Source organism: Oncorhynchus mykiss, chromosome 23 (assembly GCF_057628025.1).
Source record: "Oncorhynchus mykiss isolate SJ-2025 chromosome 23, ASM5762802v1, whole genome shotgun sequence".
In the NCBI taxonomy this organism is placed as follows: Eukaryota; Metazoa; Chordata; class Actinopteri; order Salmoniformes; family Salmonidae; genus Oncorhynchus; species Oncorhynchus mykiss.
The window spans coordinates 37,530,886-37,547,216 of NC_143044.1; the positions used below are offsets into that span (position 1 = coordinate 37,530,886).

Genomic DNA, 16,331 nt, shown 5'->3' on the forward strand with positions numbered 1-16,331 from the left:
ATTGATCACTGGTTCAGAGACATGGGAGGAATATGTCTTCTGAAAACTACAACTCCCAGAATACCTTTCACAGGAATAAACACGAAGAAGCGGTAGGTGACTAACATGTGTTACTGAGGCTGATTTTGCAAAGTTGTTTTAAAGCGAAGGGATTCAAGTGTACATTGCTAGAATACTAATAAACGAAAGTTAAGATTGCTTTTACAGTGTTGGTGAGTGGTAGAATAGATTCGGAGAAACGCATAGCGAGGTTACTGCACTAATACTCTGTTAGCTTGCTAGCTAGCAAGGTAGCAAACTAATGTTAATTGTTGAATGCCATTGGATGTGCAATCAGCACTGTTATGTTCGATATTAGAGAAGACATGAAGAAATTAAGATTTTGTTTAAAGTATAGAATACACTTCTGATGCAAGGAGCACAGGTCCCATTTTAACCAATAATGTGATGTCAAATTCAATCTTGCCCCTTTGGTTACAGAGTGCAGCCCCAGGAGCAGTGGTATGACATCACACGAGACAACAAGAAGGAAGACCTGACTCTAGACTTTGACTGCCAGACGTCATTCTCAAAACAGTCTAATCACGTGCCAGAAGACGATGCCCGACCGCTGTGTGGCGTATGGGTGTGGCAAGTCGTGGGAAGATGGTGTTACTCTGTACAATTTCCCTAACAATGACACAGAGGAGTTTCACAAATGGGAGAAGCAGGTCCAGCGGACTCGGAGCAACTGGACCGCCTCGCCGAACTCCCAGCTTTGCTGTGAACACTTTGGTAAGGAGTGTTTTGAAAACAAGCCCTACCCCGTCCTCAAGGCTCTCGCTGCCAAAGGACAGCTGAAGCTGAAGTATGGGGCTGTCCCCACAGTGTTCATACGGCCCCCCTGCACCTCCTGTGAGGGCTTCGGCTGCAACGTGTGCACCCCCAAAGCCCAGAGACGTGGCGTCCCTGTAGAACCACAGGAATATGACACGGTGAGTCTGTGACCGTTAGTGTTGTGTGTCAGTGTCCACCTGACATTGAGAAAAAACAAGCGCAATACTATACTTTTGTAAACAAGCGGTAGCTTGCTAGATTTATAACATAAGGTTGGTAATCTGTGATGTTAAAGACAGTTTATTTAATAGCTGAAGCACAGTTCCATGTTTCAGAACAGTTCAAATCATACATGACCCTCTCTCTAACCCAACCTTGTTCCTCTCTCTGAAAGGAGGATGTTGAGGGGGGACCTCTGCAGTCGGATGACACTGATGCAGAGGATGACGATGACGAAGATGAAGATGAAGATGATGAAGATGAGATGGATGATTATTTTGGAGATTACTACTCTGCTCTCACTATAGATGACGGACCGGGTGAGGGAAGACTGCGTTAGCCTGTTGATATAAAGTTAATTAGTTAGCCTGCTGATATAAAATTCCAGGCAAGGATACTCATCATGGATCACCAAAACCACCAATCTGTTCTGTAACATATTCTCATCCTCTTCCCTACACAGTGGTGTGTGAGATGTGTGGCTTCAGCGGGACCAGAGACACCTTCTATTCCAAGACCAAGCGTTTCTGCAGCGTCTCCTGCTCCAGAGCCTACTCCTCCAACTGCAAGAAGTCCTCTATCCTGGCACGACTTCAGGTGAGAGAGAATATCTGTCTGTGTGTTACAGGTGGTGAGGCTAGATGTTTATAGACTTTATACTGTATAGCCTTTTATAAAGCCTTTTATATAGCATCACCCTTGGCTTCACTCAATGTTTTATTTTCTCCAGGGAAAGCCTCCCACCAAGAAGGCCAAGGTGCTGATTAAGACTGCCTGGTCCACCCAGATGGGAAACATGATTGCTTCTCTGGGAAGCAGTCAGGACAACAGCTCCAGCTCTACTGGACAGGATGGTGAGACCACTTGGAGGGCTTTTACATTGCTGGGGTAAAAGCCTAACTTTTAATTTGGCTCTATACTTCAGCGTTTTGGATTTGAGAGAAAATGAGGCGACATTGTCATATCTGTTTTGCGGTTTAGAAATGAAAGCACTTGGTATCTAGTCTCCCCATTTGAAGGTGTCATAAGTATTTTGACAATTTCACTTATAGTGTAATAAAGTTGTGAAAAGTTTTAAGATTTGGTTCCATATTCCTAGCACACAATGACTCCATCAAGCTTGTGACTCTACAAACTTGTTGGATTGTTTAACCTTTATTTAACCTGGCAAGTCAGTTAAGAACAAATTCTTATTTACAATGACTGCCTAACCCGTGCGACGCTGGGCCAATTGAATGCTGCTCTATGGGATTCCCAATCACGGCCAGTTGTGATACAGCCTGGAATCGAACCAGGGTCTGTAGTGATGCCTCTAGCACTGAGATGCAGTGCCTTAGACCGCTGCGCAACTCGGGAGCCCATTTGCAGTTTGCTTTGGATTATGTTGTGCCCAATTGAAATTTAATGGTAAATAATGTATAATTACGGATAATCATGACTGAATCGTGAAAAATGATGAGTGAGAAAGTCCCCATTAGCTGTTGAAAAAGCAGCAGCTATTCTTCTTGGGGTCCACACAACATAGAACATGACAAAATACACAACACTAATGGACAGGAACAGCAACACACATTTAAACTAAGAACACTATGACTAAAGAACAATATGACTTTTTTTAAAGAAGGAGAAAATAAATACAAATAAATAATACTGAGAATGTTGTGTGTGTGTGTACACGTTATTCCTCAAGGGTTTTTTATTTATATATAAATAATGATTTAAACGTTTTAAATAATGGAATATCTACATAGGCGTACAGAGGCCCATTATCAGCAACCATCACCCCTGTGTTCCAATGGCACGTTGTGTTAGCTAATCCAAGCTTATCATTTTAAAAGGTTAATTGATCATTAGAAAACCCCTTTACAATTATGTTAGCACAGCTGAAAACTGTTGTTCTGATTTTAAAGAAGCAATAAAACTGGCCTTCTTGAGACTAGTTGAGTATCTGGAGAATCAGAATTTGTGAATTCCATTACAGACTCAAAATGGCCAGAAACAAAGAACTTTCTTCTGAAACACATCAGTCTATTCTTGTGCTGAGAAATGAAGGCTATTCCATGTGAGAAATTGCCAAGAACCTGAAGATCTCGTACAATGCTGTGTACTACTCCCTTCACAGAACAGTGCAAACTGTCTCTAACCAGAATAGAAAGAGGAGTGGGAGGCCCCTGTCCACAACAGAGCAATAGGACAAGTACATTAGTGTCTAGTTTGAGAAACCGACGCCTCACAAGTCCTCAACTGGCAGCTTCATTAAATAGTACCCGCAAAACACTAGTCTCAATGTCAACAGTGAAGAGGCGACTCCAGGATGCTGGCCTTCTAGGCAGAGTTGCAAAGAAAAAGCCATATCTGACTGGCCAATTAAAAAGAAAATATTTAGATGGGCAAAATAACACAGACACTGGACAGAGGAACTCTGCCTAGAAGGCCAGCATCCCGGAGTCACCTGTTGACGTTGAGACTAGTGTTTTGTGGGTACTATTTAATGAAGCTGCCAGAATTAAGTGTATATTGAAAATATTAGTTAAAACATCACACCATTGCAGCCAGGAAGACAAATCCTCTCAATCATTATATGTAAGTTAGAAGAGGGGAAACATTTAGTTCCTTTCTGAGACAGACCTGTTGGTTCTCCCTTTTCCCCTTGTCATATAGTTGCAGCAACAGGAAACTTTGACTGGGGTGCTTACCTGGAGAAGGCAGGCTCTCTTGCTGCTTCAGTGGCCTGCTTCAGACATGCAAGTCTTCCTTTTCACTTATTACAATACTATCCTATTCTATTTTAAAGTTGCGTAGCAATAAATTGCTTTCTTTATTCTACTGGTGAACTAACGTTGCTGCTGTTCCCCTGCAGGCGCCACTCTGTGCCCAGTGGGATGACATCACAGTGAGGTTAAAGGTAGAGGTCCTGAACACTAGTGCCATCCTGCCCAGTAAAGTGTATTGGATCGCTAGCATCATCCAACTTGCAGGTCAGCCAAATACTCTGAAACTGATTGATGGGACATCTAAAAATGGCACCCTATTCCCTATATAGTGCACTACACAGGGAACAAGGTTCCATTTAGGAGGCATCCTGAGACATCAAACATGATTATTTTTTTTGTCATGGACTGAATGTTAGTTTACCTCTTCCTCTCTCTGTTTTCCAGGCTATAAAGCTCGGTTGAGGTACGAGGGCTTTGAGGAGGACAGCAGCCAGGACTTCTGGTGCAGCCTGGGTTCTGGAGACATGTACCCCATCGGATGGTGTGCCATGACCGGCAAGCTGCTGGTGCCACCACAGGGTGAGTGACCTCCACAGGTATAGAGTACTATAGGTCTAAAAGTTTTAGTTAACATTTCTGTAAAAAAATAATAAATAATTGTGGGTAATGAGACATCCTTTTTATTAAGCAGTATCTGAAGAAGTGCAACAATTTGATTACACTTACAAAAAAAAAAAAGTGGGTTCATTAAATGTTTTGCTAGTGGATCAATACAGTCCATTCTGACCCTTTTGACTTCTTCCACATTTTGTTACGTTACAGCTTTATTCTAAAATTGATGAGGACACATTTTTATTTAATCAATCTACACACAATACCCCATAATGACATGTTTTTAAACATTCTTGCTCATTTATAACAAAAAGTAAAACTGAAATACCTTATTTACATATGTATTCAGGCCCTGGTCACTGATGGTCCTCAGTCACATTCACTTTATCTTGGATTCCACAACAACATTGGAATCTAAAACTATCACTCTTCCAATTTGACTCTTGTTTAATTGTTGCACTAGCAGAGGAGTTTAGATCCCTGGTTCATTTGCTTAATTGTACATATCCAAAATGCTAGTTGTCCATTTGTATACTGTTATTTCATTGTTTCCCCCTAAGGACATTTGTAACAATTTACAAAGACTGGGGCTGACCATTTTCATAGCCTACTTTAGAATGTTTCTCATTACTCAGTCATGTGGCGACACCTAGTGGACTACATTCATATTATGGCCATTGAAATGCCACCGATCACAGTTAACATTTTTCAATATCTGAAGGTTATACTCTTTTATTTAAAGTGTGGCCAAAACCCAAATTGTACACTTACCTACTGACATATTTTATTTTTTAATTTCAAGGGTGTATGTAACTTCTTTCCTAGGTCGGTTTGACCTCACTGTACATGTTTAGGGTAATCAACGGATGCCGAGTAAGAGAGAAGTTCTGCTGCTAAGTTTAAAATTTGTATTTTTTTTGAATGGTGTTGTACTATCACTTATATTTTATTTATATATGTATGTTGAGTGGGTGAGGAGGTGGGTTATGTTGGCATTATCCAAAGATTCTTGTGTTTCTCTAAGTTTTTGTTTAATTCAATGTTTTTTTTTTTCATGTAGCTTCTCTCTCAATCTCTCTTCCTCATTTTTCTTCATTTGACTTCTCCTCTTATAAGGATTCATGTCTAGTTCAACAACAAGTCAGCATGATATTTTGGGGCTTCCAGTCAGACTGGTGACATGGAACATTTGCATGTTGTGGAGGGCAAATTAAGAGCTCCAGAGTATTTTCACATCTGAACAGCCTGAATACTTATAGGTGCTTTTCTTGAAGAAATGTAATATGTGTTAACGACCATACTAGATCGCGTAAAGCCTGGGTTGGACTGGTTTTTCATTCTAATTTTAACGGCGAAGCCAGGGAAATCGCAATAGTGATTCACAAACGAGCACAGTTTTCACCCTCTCAGATCATTTCAGATCCTGGAGGACATTATACAATAGTTAGTGGACACTCTTCCAGACCCCTGAAGTACTTGCAAATGTTTACGCCCCTAACTGGGATGACACTAGATTTAAGACATCTCTTTTCGCCTCTCTCCCTAATCTTGACACCCACCGTCTCATCTTTGGCGGGGACTTTAACTTTGTTATTGAACCATGACTCGACCGGTCTAATCCCAGAACACTTACTCCTTCCGGGATGGCAAAAGCTCTTTCTACATTCACGACCCAAATGGGTTGTGTTTATCCATGGCACTTCCTCCACCCTGTCACAAAAGACTTCTACTTTTCTCATGTTTATCAAGCATACTCACTCATAGACTACATTTTTTTTAGAACCCTTCTCCCCTCAGTTAAAACTACAGAATATTCTGCTATAGTAATTTCGGACCATTCCCCCCACATTCTGGACATTCTGGCATTCACTCCGAACGCAAAAAAAACATTTGACCCTATGGCCCTATTGTCTAACAAAGAATTGTTCAACTTTTTATTTCAACTAACATAAATGTATTCATTCAAAGGAATAAAAATAACAACACCTCCCCCTCTCTTCTTTGGGAGACTTTCAAAGCTGTATTACGGGGAAAGATAATTTCAAGAACTGCTGGACTCAATCCTGGCAATAGACCGCTTCACCAAACTTCACCATCCCCTGAATATACTTATAGAGGTTGAAACTTCAAACTCAATTTAATCTACTTTCCACTGATAAAGCAGAGTTTCTGTTGCAACAAATTAAGGGGACGTACTACGAATATGGTGACAAGGCCAGCCGCTTTTTGGCACACCAACTTAAACGCCAGTCAGCATCTCAGTTATATAACTCTTCCTGTAATCTTACAAGTGATCCCTCTAATATTTATTCAAGTTTTGTGTCCATTTTATTCTACCCTCTACAAATCCAACAGATATTACGGCTATGGACAACTTTTTAGATAACTTGAATATTCCATCCATTTAGTATGGACATCAGTGAAGTTCTGGACAACCCTCAACATCTAGATGAGATAACAAAGGGTCTAAAGTTAATGCAAAGTGGCAAGGCCCCAGGCCCTGATGGCTTCCCAACCGATTATTCAAAAGAATTCCCAGATCAACTCGCCCCATTACTATTAGGTATGTTCACCGGCTCGTTATCACAGGGCTCTCTCCCCACGACGCTAACTCAAGCCTCCATATTACTTATACTCAAGAAAGATAAAGATCATTTCACTTTTGAGCTATGATGTTAAACTATTAGCTAAGGTTCTAGCATGCCGGTTGGAACCCTGGATTCAGGATGTCATATCTGATGATCAAATAGGTTTCATCAAAGGGTGACAACTGTTTTCCAATGTACGTCGTCTTTTGAACGTTTATACTCTCTCCTCTCTCCAGACCCTAAAATGGTTGCTTCTCTTGATGCAGAGAAGGCTTTCGACCTGGTGGAGTGGGGTTATTTATTTCAGTTTTGATAAGATTTGGTTTTGGGTCCAATTTCATCTCACGGATATGTATGAATACGTGAACTCTGATAACAATGCATTTTTTAAACACATTTGGATCATTCTCCGGTTACAAATTGAACATTCAGAAAAATGAATGCTTTCCCATCAACCCCACTGCCTTTACGTCTGTCGCCCTCTGGTGTTTCCTATTGAGGTGTGAATATAACACATTCTCCACCCTCCATAAAATAAACTTAGCAAGTCTAGTCACATGAGTTAAAGCAGACTTACAACGCTTGGATAGTCTGCCTCTCTTCTTAGCTGGTAGAATCCAATCTGTTAAAATGAAATTTGACCTAGGTTTCTGATTTCTAGATTATATGATGCTTTCCTCTGAACCCTCTCCAATCAACAAGGAGGCCTTAGGCTTAACTCCATATGCTCGGTTAAGTTTCATTCAGTTCAAGGTCTTGCACAAAATTCACTACACCATAGAAAAACGTAGTAAATTCCTCCCAGACACAAATGACACGTGATAGATGTTCTGGCAATCACTCTGGCAGACCACACCCATATGTTTTATTCATGCTCTAAGATGTCTGAGTGTTGGTCATTCTTTTTTAATACTCTCTCTAAAATTCTAGATATTGACCCGCAGGCTTGTCCTTTGATTGCTATATTTGGAGTTCCATCTTTTGTTGCCTAGTCTCACTAAAAGTAAAGCAGATGTTGTAAAGTTTGCTTCCCTTATAGCCTGCTGGCACATCTTGCTTAATTGGAAATCCTCCAACCCCCCACTGTATCAGCCTGGTTGAAAGATCTAATGTCTTTTCTACACTTAGAAAAAACACTTTGAGAGGTTGTACTGATAATGTTTTCTTGAGATGGCAGCCTTTTAATTTCCTTTTTTGAACAGTAGCCTTCCATTTATCAGGAGTATGAATGTTGGCCAACAGGGGATATGAGAGGGTGTGGGAGGGAAGGGATAGCATGTTTTGATATTTTAGATGTATTTTTGTGTATGTACATTACCAGTCAAAAGTTGACACGTGTACTCATTCAAGGGTTTTTCTTTATTTACATTTTTGTTTGACATTGTACAATAATAGTGAAGACATCAAAACGATGAAATAACACATGGAATCATGTAGTACCCAAAAAAGTGTTAAACAAATCAAAATATATTTGAGATTCTTCAAAGTAGCCACCCTTTGCCTTGATGACAGCTTTACACACTCTTAGACATACATAGCCCTCACACAGCCTGGAATTGTGTTGGATCATTGTCCTGTTGATAAACAAATTATAGTCCTGCTAAGCGCAAACTAGATGGGATGGCGTATCACTGCAGAATGCTGTGGTAGCCATGCTGGTTAAGAGTGCCTTGAATTCTAAATAAATCACTGACAGTGTCACCAGCAAAGCACCATCATACCACCTCCATGATTCACGGTGGGAACCACACATGCAGAGATCATCTGTCCACCTACTCTGCGTTTCACAAAGACATGGCAGTTGGAACCAAAAATCTCTAATTTGGACTCATCAGACAGATTCTAATGTCCGGTCTAATGTCCATTGCTCGTGTTTCTTGGCTCAAGCAAGTCTCTTGTTATTATTGGTGTTCTTTAGTAGTGGTTTCTTTGCAGCAATTTGATTATGAAGGCCTGATTCACGCAGTCTCCGCTGAACAGTTGATGTTGAGATGTGTCTGCTACTTGAACTCTGAAGCATTTACAGTTGAAGTCAGAAGATTTCATACACTTAAATGACTTACAGTCATTTAAACACAAATTTCTTGTTAACAAACTATAGTTTTGGCAAGTCTGTTAGGACATCTACTTTGTTTTTCCAACAATTGTTTACAGACAGATTATTTCACTTATAATTTACTATCACAATTCCAGTGGGTCAGAAAGTTTACATACTCTAAGTTGACTGTGCCTTTAAACAGCTTGGAAAATTCCAGAAAATGATGTCATGGCTTTAGAAGCTTCTGATAGGCTAATTTACATAATTTGAGTCAATTGGAGGTGTACCTGTGGATGTATTTCAAGGCATACCTTCAAACTCAGTGCCTCTTTGCTTGACATCATGGGAAAATCAAAAGAAATCAGCCAAGACCTCAGAAAAACAGTTGTAGACCTCCACAAGTCTGGTTCATCATTGGGAGCCATTTCCAAATGCCTGAAGGTACCACGTTCATCTGTACACACAATAGTGCGCAAGTATAAACACCATGGGACCACGCAGCCATCATACTGCTCAGGAAGGAGACACGTTCTGTCTCCTAGAGATGAATGTACTTTAGTGCGAAAAGTGCAAATCAAACCCAGAACAACAGCAAAGGACCTTGTGAAGATGCTGGAGGAAACGGGTACAAAAGTATCTATATCCACAGTAAAACGAGTCCTATATCGACATAACCTGAAAGGCAGCTCATCAAGGAAGAAGCCATTGCTCCTAAACCGCCATAAAAAAATCCAGACTACAGTTTTAAAGTGCCCATGGGGACGAAGATCAGTTTTTGGAGAAATGTCCTCTGGTCTGATGAAACAAAAATAGAACTGTTTGTCCATAATGACCATCGTTATGTTTGGAGGAAAAAGGGGGAGGCTTGCAAGCCGAAGACACCATCCCAACCGTGAAGCACGGGGGTGGCAGCATCATGTTGTGGGGGTGCTTTGCTGCAGGAAGGACTGGTGCACTTCACAAAATAAATGGCATCATGAGGCATGGAAATTATCTCAAGACAACAGTCAGGAAGTTAAAGCTTGGTCGCAAATGGGTCTTCCAAATGGACAATGACCCCAAACATACTTCCAAAGTTGTGGCAAAATGGCTTGATGACAACAACGTCAAGGTATTGGAGTGGCCATCACAAAGCCCTGACCTCAATCCTATAGAAAATATGTGGGCAGAACTGAAAAAGTATGTGCGTGCAAGGAGGCCTACAAACCTGACTCCGTTACACCAGCTCTGTCAGGAGGAATGGGCCAAAAATCACCCAACTTATTGTGGAAGGCTACCCTAAACATTTGACCCGAGTTAAACAATTTAAAGCAATGCTACCAAATACTAATTGAGTGTATGTACACTTCTGACCCACTGGGAATGTGATGAAGGAAATAAAAGCTGAAATAAATCATTCTCTCTACTATTATTCTGACATTTCACACTCTTAAAATAAAGTGGTGATTCTAATTAGCCTAAGACAGGGAATTTTTACTAGGATTAAATGTCAGGAATTGTGAAAAACTGTGTTTAAAAAAAAAAAAAAAAATGTGATTGGCTAAGGTGTAAATGGCAGACTTCAATTTTATTTGGGCTGCAACTTCTGAGGCTGGTAACTCTAATGAACTCTGGGTTAGGGTTTCCTGTTGTGGTTCTCATGAGATCCAGTTTCATCATAGCGCTTGATGGTTTTTGCGACTGCACTTGAAGAAGTTCTTTAAATTTTGGTAAAAAGACTTGGTCTTTTACCAAATAGGGGTATCTTCTGTATACCGCCCCTACCTTGTCACAACAAAATTGTCTCAAACGCATTAACTTTCAACAGGTGTTAGTTTAAATTAATTCAAGGTGACTACCTCATGAGTCTGGTTGAGAGAATGCCAAGAGTGTGCAAAGCTGTCATCAAAGCAAAGGATGGCTACTTTGAAGAATCTAAAATATATTTTGATTTGTTTAACACTTTTTTTGGTTACTACATGATTCCATATGTTTTTTCATAGTGTTGATGTCTTCTATTATTCTACACTGTAGACAATAGTACAAATAAATAAAAACACTTGAATGAGTAGGTGTCAACTTTTGACTGTATGTGTGCATATGTGCGTATATTTATTATTTCCAATTGTATGTTTTATTACATTTTTATGTGTGCTGCTTTTGTTAAGGGGAGGGAGGTGTTTCAATACATATAAGGGGATAAAAGGATGTACCTGTTCAAGTTGTAATTTGTGTTTCTTTATATTCACCCAAATCTAGATAGCTGATGTTCTGAAAGAGCTGCAAAATCTGGACCCCTACAATCTATCCTACCCTGTCTTTCTAATGTCTTCGAAAGCCAAGTTAACAAACCGATTACCGACCATTTAGAATCCCACCGTACCTTCTCCACTATGCAATCTGGATTCAGAGCTGGTCATGGGTGCACCTCAGCCACGCTCAAGGTCCTAAATGATATCATAACCGCCATCGATACGAGACATTACTGTGCAGCCATCTTCATCGACCTGGTCAAGGCTTTCGACTCTGTCAATCACCACATTCTTCTTGGCAGACAACAGCCTTGGTTTCTCAAATGGCTGCCTATCCTGGTTCACCAACTACTTCTCAGACAGAGTTCAGTGTGTCAAAACGGAGGGCCTGTTGTCCGGACCTCTGGCAGTCTCTATGGGGGTGCTAGAGCGTTCAATTCTTGGGCCGACTCTCTTCTCTGTATACATCAATGATGTCGCTCTTGCTGCTGGTGATTCTCTGATCCACCTCTACGCAGACGACACCATTCTGTATACCTCTGGCCCTTCTTTGAACACTGTTAACTAACCTCCAGACGAGCTTCAATGCCATACAACTCTCCTTCCGTGGCCTCCAGCTGCTCTTAAATGCAAGTAAAACTAAATGCATGCTATTCAATCGATCACTGCCCGCACCTGCCCGCCGTCCGACTAGCATCACTACTCTGGACGGTTCTGAATACGTGGACAACTACAAATACCTAGGTGTCTGGTTAGACTGTAAACTCTCCTTCCAGACTCACATTAAGCATTTCCAATCCAAAATTAAATCTAGAATCGGCTTCCTATATCGCAACAAAGCATCCTTCACTCATGCTGGCAAACATACCCTTGTAAAACTGACCATCCTACTGATCCTCGACTTTGGCGATGTCATCTATAAAATAGCCTCCAACACTCTACTCAGCAAATTGGATGCAGCCTATCACAGTGCCATCCGTTTTGTCACCAAAGCCTCATATACTACTCACCACTGTGACCTGTACGCTCTCGTTGGTTGGCCCTCGCTTCATACTCGTCGCCAAACCCACAGGCTCCAGGTCATCTACAAGTCTCTGCTAGGTAAAGCCCCGCCTTCTCAGCTCACTGGCCACCATAGCAGCACCCACTCGTAGCACGCGCTACAGCAGGTATATCTCACTGGTCACCTCCAAAGCCAATTCCTCCTTTGGTCGCCTTTACTTCCAGTTCTCTGCTGCCAATGACTGGAACAAACTGCAAAAATCTCTGAAGCTGGAGACTATTTCCTCCCTCACTAGCTTTAAGCACCAGCTGTCAGAGCAGCTCACAGATCACTGCACCTGTACATAGATGGGCTGTTTACAGATGGGCTATCTACCTCATCCCCATACTGTATTTATTTATTTATTTATCTTGCTCCTTTGCACCCCAGTATCTATACTTGCACATTCATCTTCTGCACATCTACAATTCCAGTGTTTTAATTGCTATATTGTAATTACTTCGCCACCATGGCCTATTTATTTCCTTAACTCCCTTATCTTATCTCATTTACACTCACTGTATATAGACTTTTTTGTTTTCTTTTTTCTGCTGTATTATTGACTGTTTTGTTTATTCCATGTGTAACTCTATGTTGTATGTGTTGAATTGCTATGCTTTATCTTGGCCAGGTCGCAGTTGCGAATGAGAACTTGTTCTCAACTAGCCTACCTGGTTAAATAAAGTTGAAATAAATAAAATTGCCAATAAAAATATGTATACATTTTTTATTTTTCAAAATTAAAAGTAATGCACTCGAAACAAAAAGCAATGAGACTTGAAATTGAGCTCAGGTGCATCCTGTTTCCATCTAGATGTTTCTCAAACTTGGAGTCCACCTGTGGTTAATTCAATTGATTGCGTTCAACACCATAGTGCCCACAGAGATCATCACTGAGCTAAGGACCCTTGGACTAAACACCTCCCTCTGCAACTGGATCCTGGAGTTCCTGACGGGCTGCCCCCAAGTGGTACAGGTAGGCAACAACACGTCTGCCATGCTGATTCTCAACACTGGAGCCCCTCAAGGGTGCGTGCTTAGTCCCCTCCTGTGCTCCCTGTTCACCCACGATTGTGTGACCAAACACGACTCCAACACCATCATTAAGTTTGTTGATGACAACAGTGGTAGGCCTGATTACCGACCATGATGAGACAGCCTATAGGGAGGTCAGAGACTGCCAGGACAATAACCTCTCCCTCAATGTGAGCAAGACAAAGGAGCTGATCGTGGTCTACAGGAAAAGGCGGGCCAAACAGGCCCTCATTAACATTGACGGGGCTGTAGTGGAGCTGGTCGAGAGTTTCCAAGTTCCTTGGTGTCCACATCACCAACAAACTATCATGGTCCAAACCTAGACAGTCGTGAAGAAGGCATGACAACACCTTTTCCCACCTCAGGAGACTGAAAAGATTTGTCATGGGTCCCCAGATCCTCAAAGTTCTACAGCTCCACCATCAGGAGCATCCTGACCGGTTGCATCACGGGCTGGTATGGCAACTGCTCGTTATCTGACCTTGAAGGTGCTAAAGAGGGTAGTGCGTACAGCCCAGTACATCACTGGGGCCGAGTTCCTGCCACCCAGTACCTATATACTAGTCGGTGTCCAAAAAATTGTCAAAGACTCCAGTCACCCAAGTCATAGAATGTTCTCTCTGCTACCACACGGCAAGCAGTACCGGATTACCAAGTCTAGGACCAAAGGGCTCCGTAACAGCTTCTACCCCCAAGCCATGAGACTGCTGAACAATTAATCAAATGGGTACCCGGACTATTTACATATCTATGCATAGTCATTTTTACCAGTACCTATGTGTACAATTAACCAACCTGTACCCCCAGCACATTGACTCTGTACAGGTACCCCTTGTATATAGCCTCGTTATTGTTATTTTATTGTTTTTTCATTATTTTTTTTTACTTAAGAAAATATTTACCAAATAAACTGAACTCTTTCTTGAACTGCATTGTTGGTTATGGGCTTGTAAGTAAGCATTTCACGGTAAGGTCTGTTGTGTTCGGCACATGACAAATAAAGTTTGATTTTGATTTGACATGAATATGAAAAGCATACCTGTCTATATAAGGTCCCACAGTTGACAGTGCATGTCACAGCAAAAACCAAGCCATGAGGTCGAAGGAATTGTCCATAGATCTCAGAGGCAGGATTGTGTCCAGGCACAGATCTGGGGAAGTGTTCCAAAACATGTCTGCAGCATTGAAGGTCCCCAAGAACACAGTGGCCACCATCATTCGTACATGGAAAAAATTTGGACCCACCAAGACTCTTCCTAGAGCTAAGAAAACAAGATTCTCTGGTCTGATGAAACCAAGATTTAACTCTTTGTCCTGAATGCCAAGCGTCATGTCTGGAGGAAAACTGGCAACATCCCTACGGTGATGCATGGGGGTGGCAGCATCATGCTATGGGGGTGGCAGCATCATGCTATGGGGATGTTTTTCAGTGGCAGGGACTGGGAGACTAGTCAGGATCAAGGGAAAGATTAACGAAGCAAAGTACAGAGAGATTCTTGATGAAAACCTGCTCCAGAATGCTCAGGACCTCAGGCTGGGGCGACGGTTCACCTTCCAACAGGACAACGCAGGAGTGGTTTCGGGACAAGTCTCAATATCCTTGAGTGGCCCAGCCATTGACCTGAAAATAGCTGTGCAGCGACACTCCCCATCCAATCTGACAGAGCTTGAGCAAATCTACAGGGAAGAATGGGAGAAACTCCCCAAATACAGGTGTGCGAAGCTTGTAGCGTCATACCTAAGGAGACTCAAGGCTGTAGTTGCTGCCAAAGGTGCTTCAACAAAGTACTGAGTAAAGGGTCTGAATACTTATGTTTAATGTAATATTTCAGTTTTTATATTTTATACATTTGCAAACATGTCTAAAAATTGCTTTGTCATTATGGGGTATTATGTGTAGATGAGAAAAACTAACAATTTAATCAATTTTAGAATAAGGCTGTAATGTAACAAAATGTGGAAAAATTGAAGGGGTCTGAATAGTTTCCGAATGCACACTATTGGTTGTGTGTCCCTTTTCTAGCTGTGCACCAGAACATCTCTGACTGGAAGGAGTATCTGATGAACCGGCTGGTTGGAGCCAGAACTTTGCCTGTGGACTTCTATATGAAGGTAACGTGTGTCAGACATACTTTTTCTTTGTGGTAGAACCAACCAAATTACCACATCTCTCCACCACTGCCCCATGTCTCTGTAATGGCCATCTCTCTCTCTCACTCTCTCACTCGCACTCACTCACTCAATCACTCACTCACTCACAGCTGGCCGAGAGTATGAAGTGTCCGTTCCGTACTGGCATGCGTGTGGAGGTGGTGGACCGCACTCTGGTGAGCCGGACACGGCTGGCAGTGGTGGACACTGTGACCGGAGGCCGCCTAAGACTGGTCTATGAGGACGGGGAGCAGGAGGCCAAAGGGGAGCCCCTCTCTGATGTCTGGTGCCATATGTGGAGCCCCCTTCTGCACCCAGTGGGCTGGTCCAGCAAAGTGGGTCATGTCATCAAACTGGCTGGTACGGGATTAAACCAACTTGTGCACCGGGGGGGGGGGGGGGGGGGGGGGGTTGTTTTCTATGTTGATAAAGTTGAAGGTTGATAATATGAAACGTTCTTCCCCAGACGTTGACCACCCAACATTCCGTAAGGTGTACTGTGATAGCGTCCCCATGCTGTTTAAGAAGGTCAGTATACAGACTGATCACATTAATCATTGTCTATCTATAGCTCATTTGTTGATGGTTTGATTAACACCAGAGGAGTCTGCAAAATAAGCACAAATGGAGCGCTGTGTTTCTGCATGCCACAACGGCTTGTTTCATGACTGGACTTTTATAACACTGTTATGCCTCTCTGTGAGCCCCCCCCCCCCCACAGCCCAGGACTGTGTACATGGAAGGAGGCTTCTTTGAGGTGGGAATGAAGCTGGAGGCCATCAATCCTGTAAACCTGGGCAACATCTGTGTGGCCACTATACAAAAGGTAATGATTGAGCGGATTCTCATTCTTGGCTGCAATGCTGTGATCTTTTAACTAATATT

The 16,331-nt window shown here is 42.0% G+C and overlaps 1 protein-coding gene across 4 annotated transcripts in view; it reads left to right on the top strand.

The window, feature by feature from the left end:
- The window catches only part of l3mbtl2 (L3MBTL histone methyl-lysine binding protein 2), a 26,787-nt gene continuing 10,456 nt past the window's right edge, over positions 1-16,331 (top strand). For 2 of the 4 annotated variants that reach the window (XM_090217429.1, XM_036960596.2), the window contains exons 1-12: positions 1-92; positions 481-974; positions 1,211-1,355; positions 1,499-1,632; positions 1,766-1,889; positions 3,697-3,779; positions 3,896-4,013; positions 4,194-4,328; positions 15,319-15,407; positions 15,557-15,806; positions 15,913-15,974; positions 16,168-16,272. In XM_090217429.1, the coding sequence (XP_090073555.1) occupies positions 600-974; positions 1,211-1,355; positions 1,499-1,632; positions 1,766-1,889; positions 3,697-3,779; positions 3,896-4,013; positions 4,194-4,328; positions 15,319-15,407; positions 15,557-15,806; positions 15,913-15,974; positions 16,168-16,272 (1,620 nt within the window). In that variant the 5' untranslated portion in view covers positions 1-92; positions 481-599. Of the gene's footprint in view, positions 213-480; positions 975-1,210; positions 1,356-1,498; positions 1,633-1,765; positions 1,890-3,696; positions 3,780-3,895; positions 4,014-4,193; positions 4,329-15,318; positions 15,408-15,556; positions 15,807-15,912; positions 15,975-16,167; positions 16,273-16,331 lie in introns of all 4 variants that reach the window. The other 2 variants (XM_090217430.1, XM_036960598.2) reach the window with 1 other exon arrangement.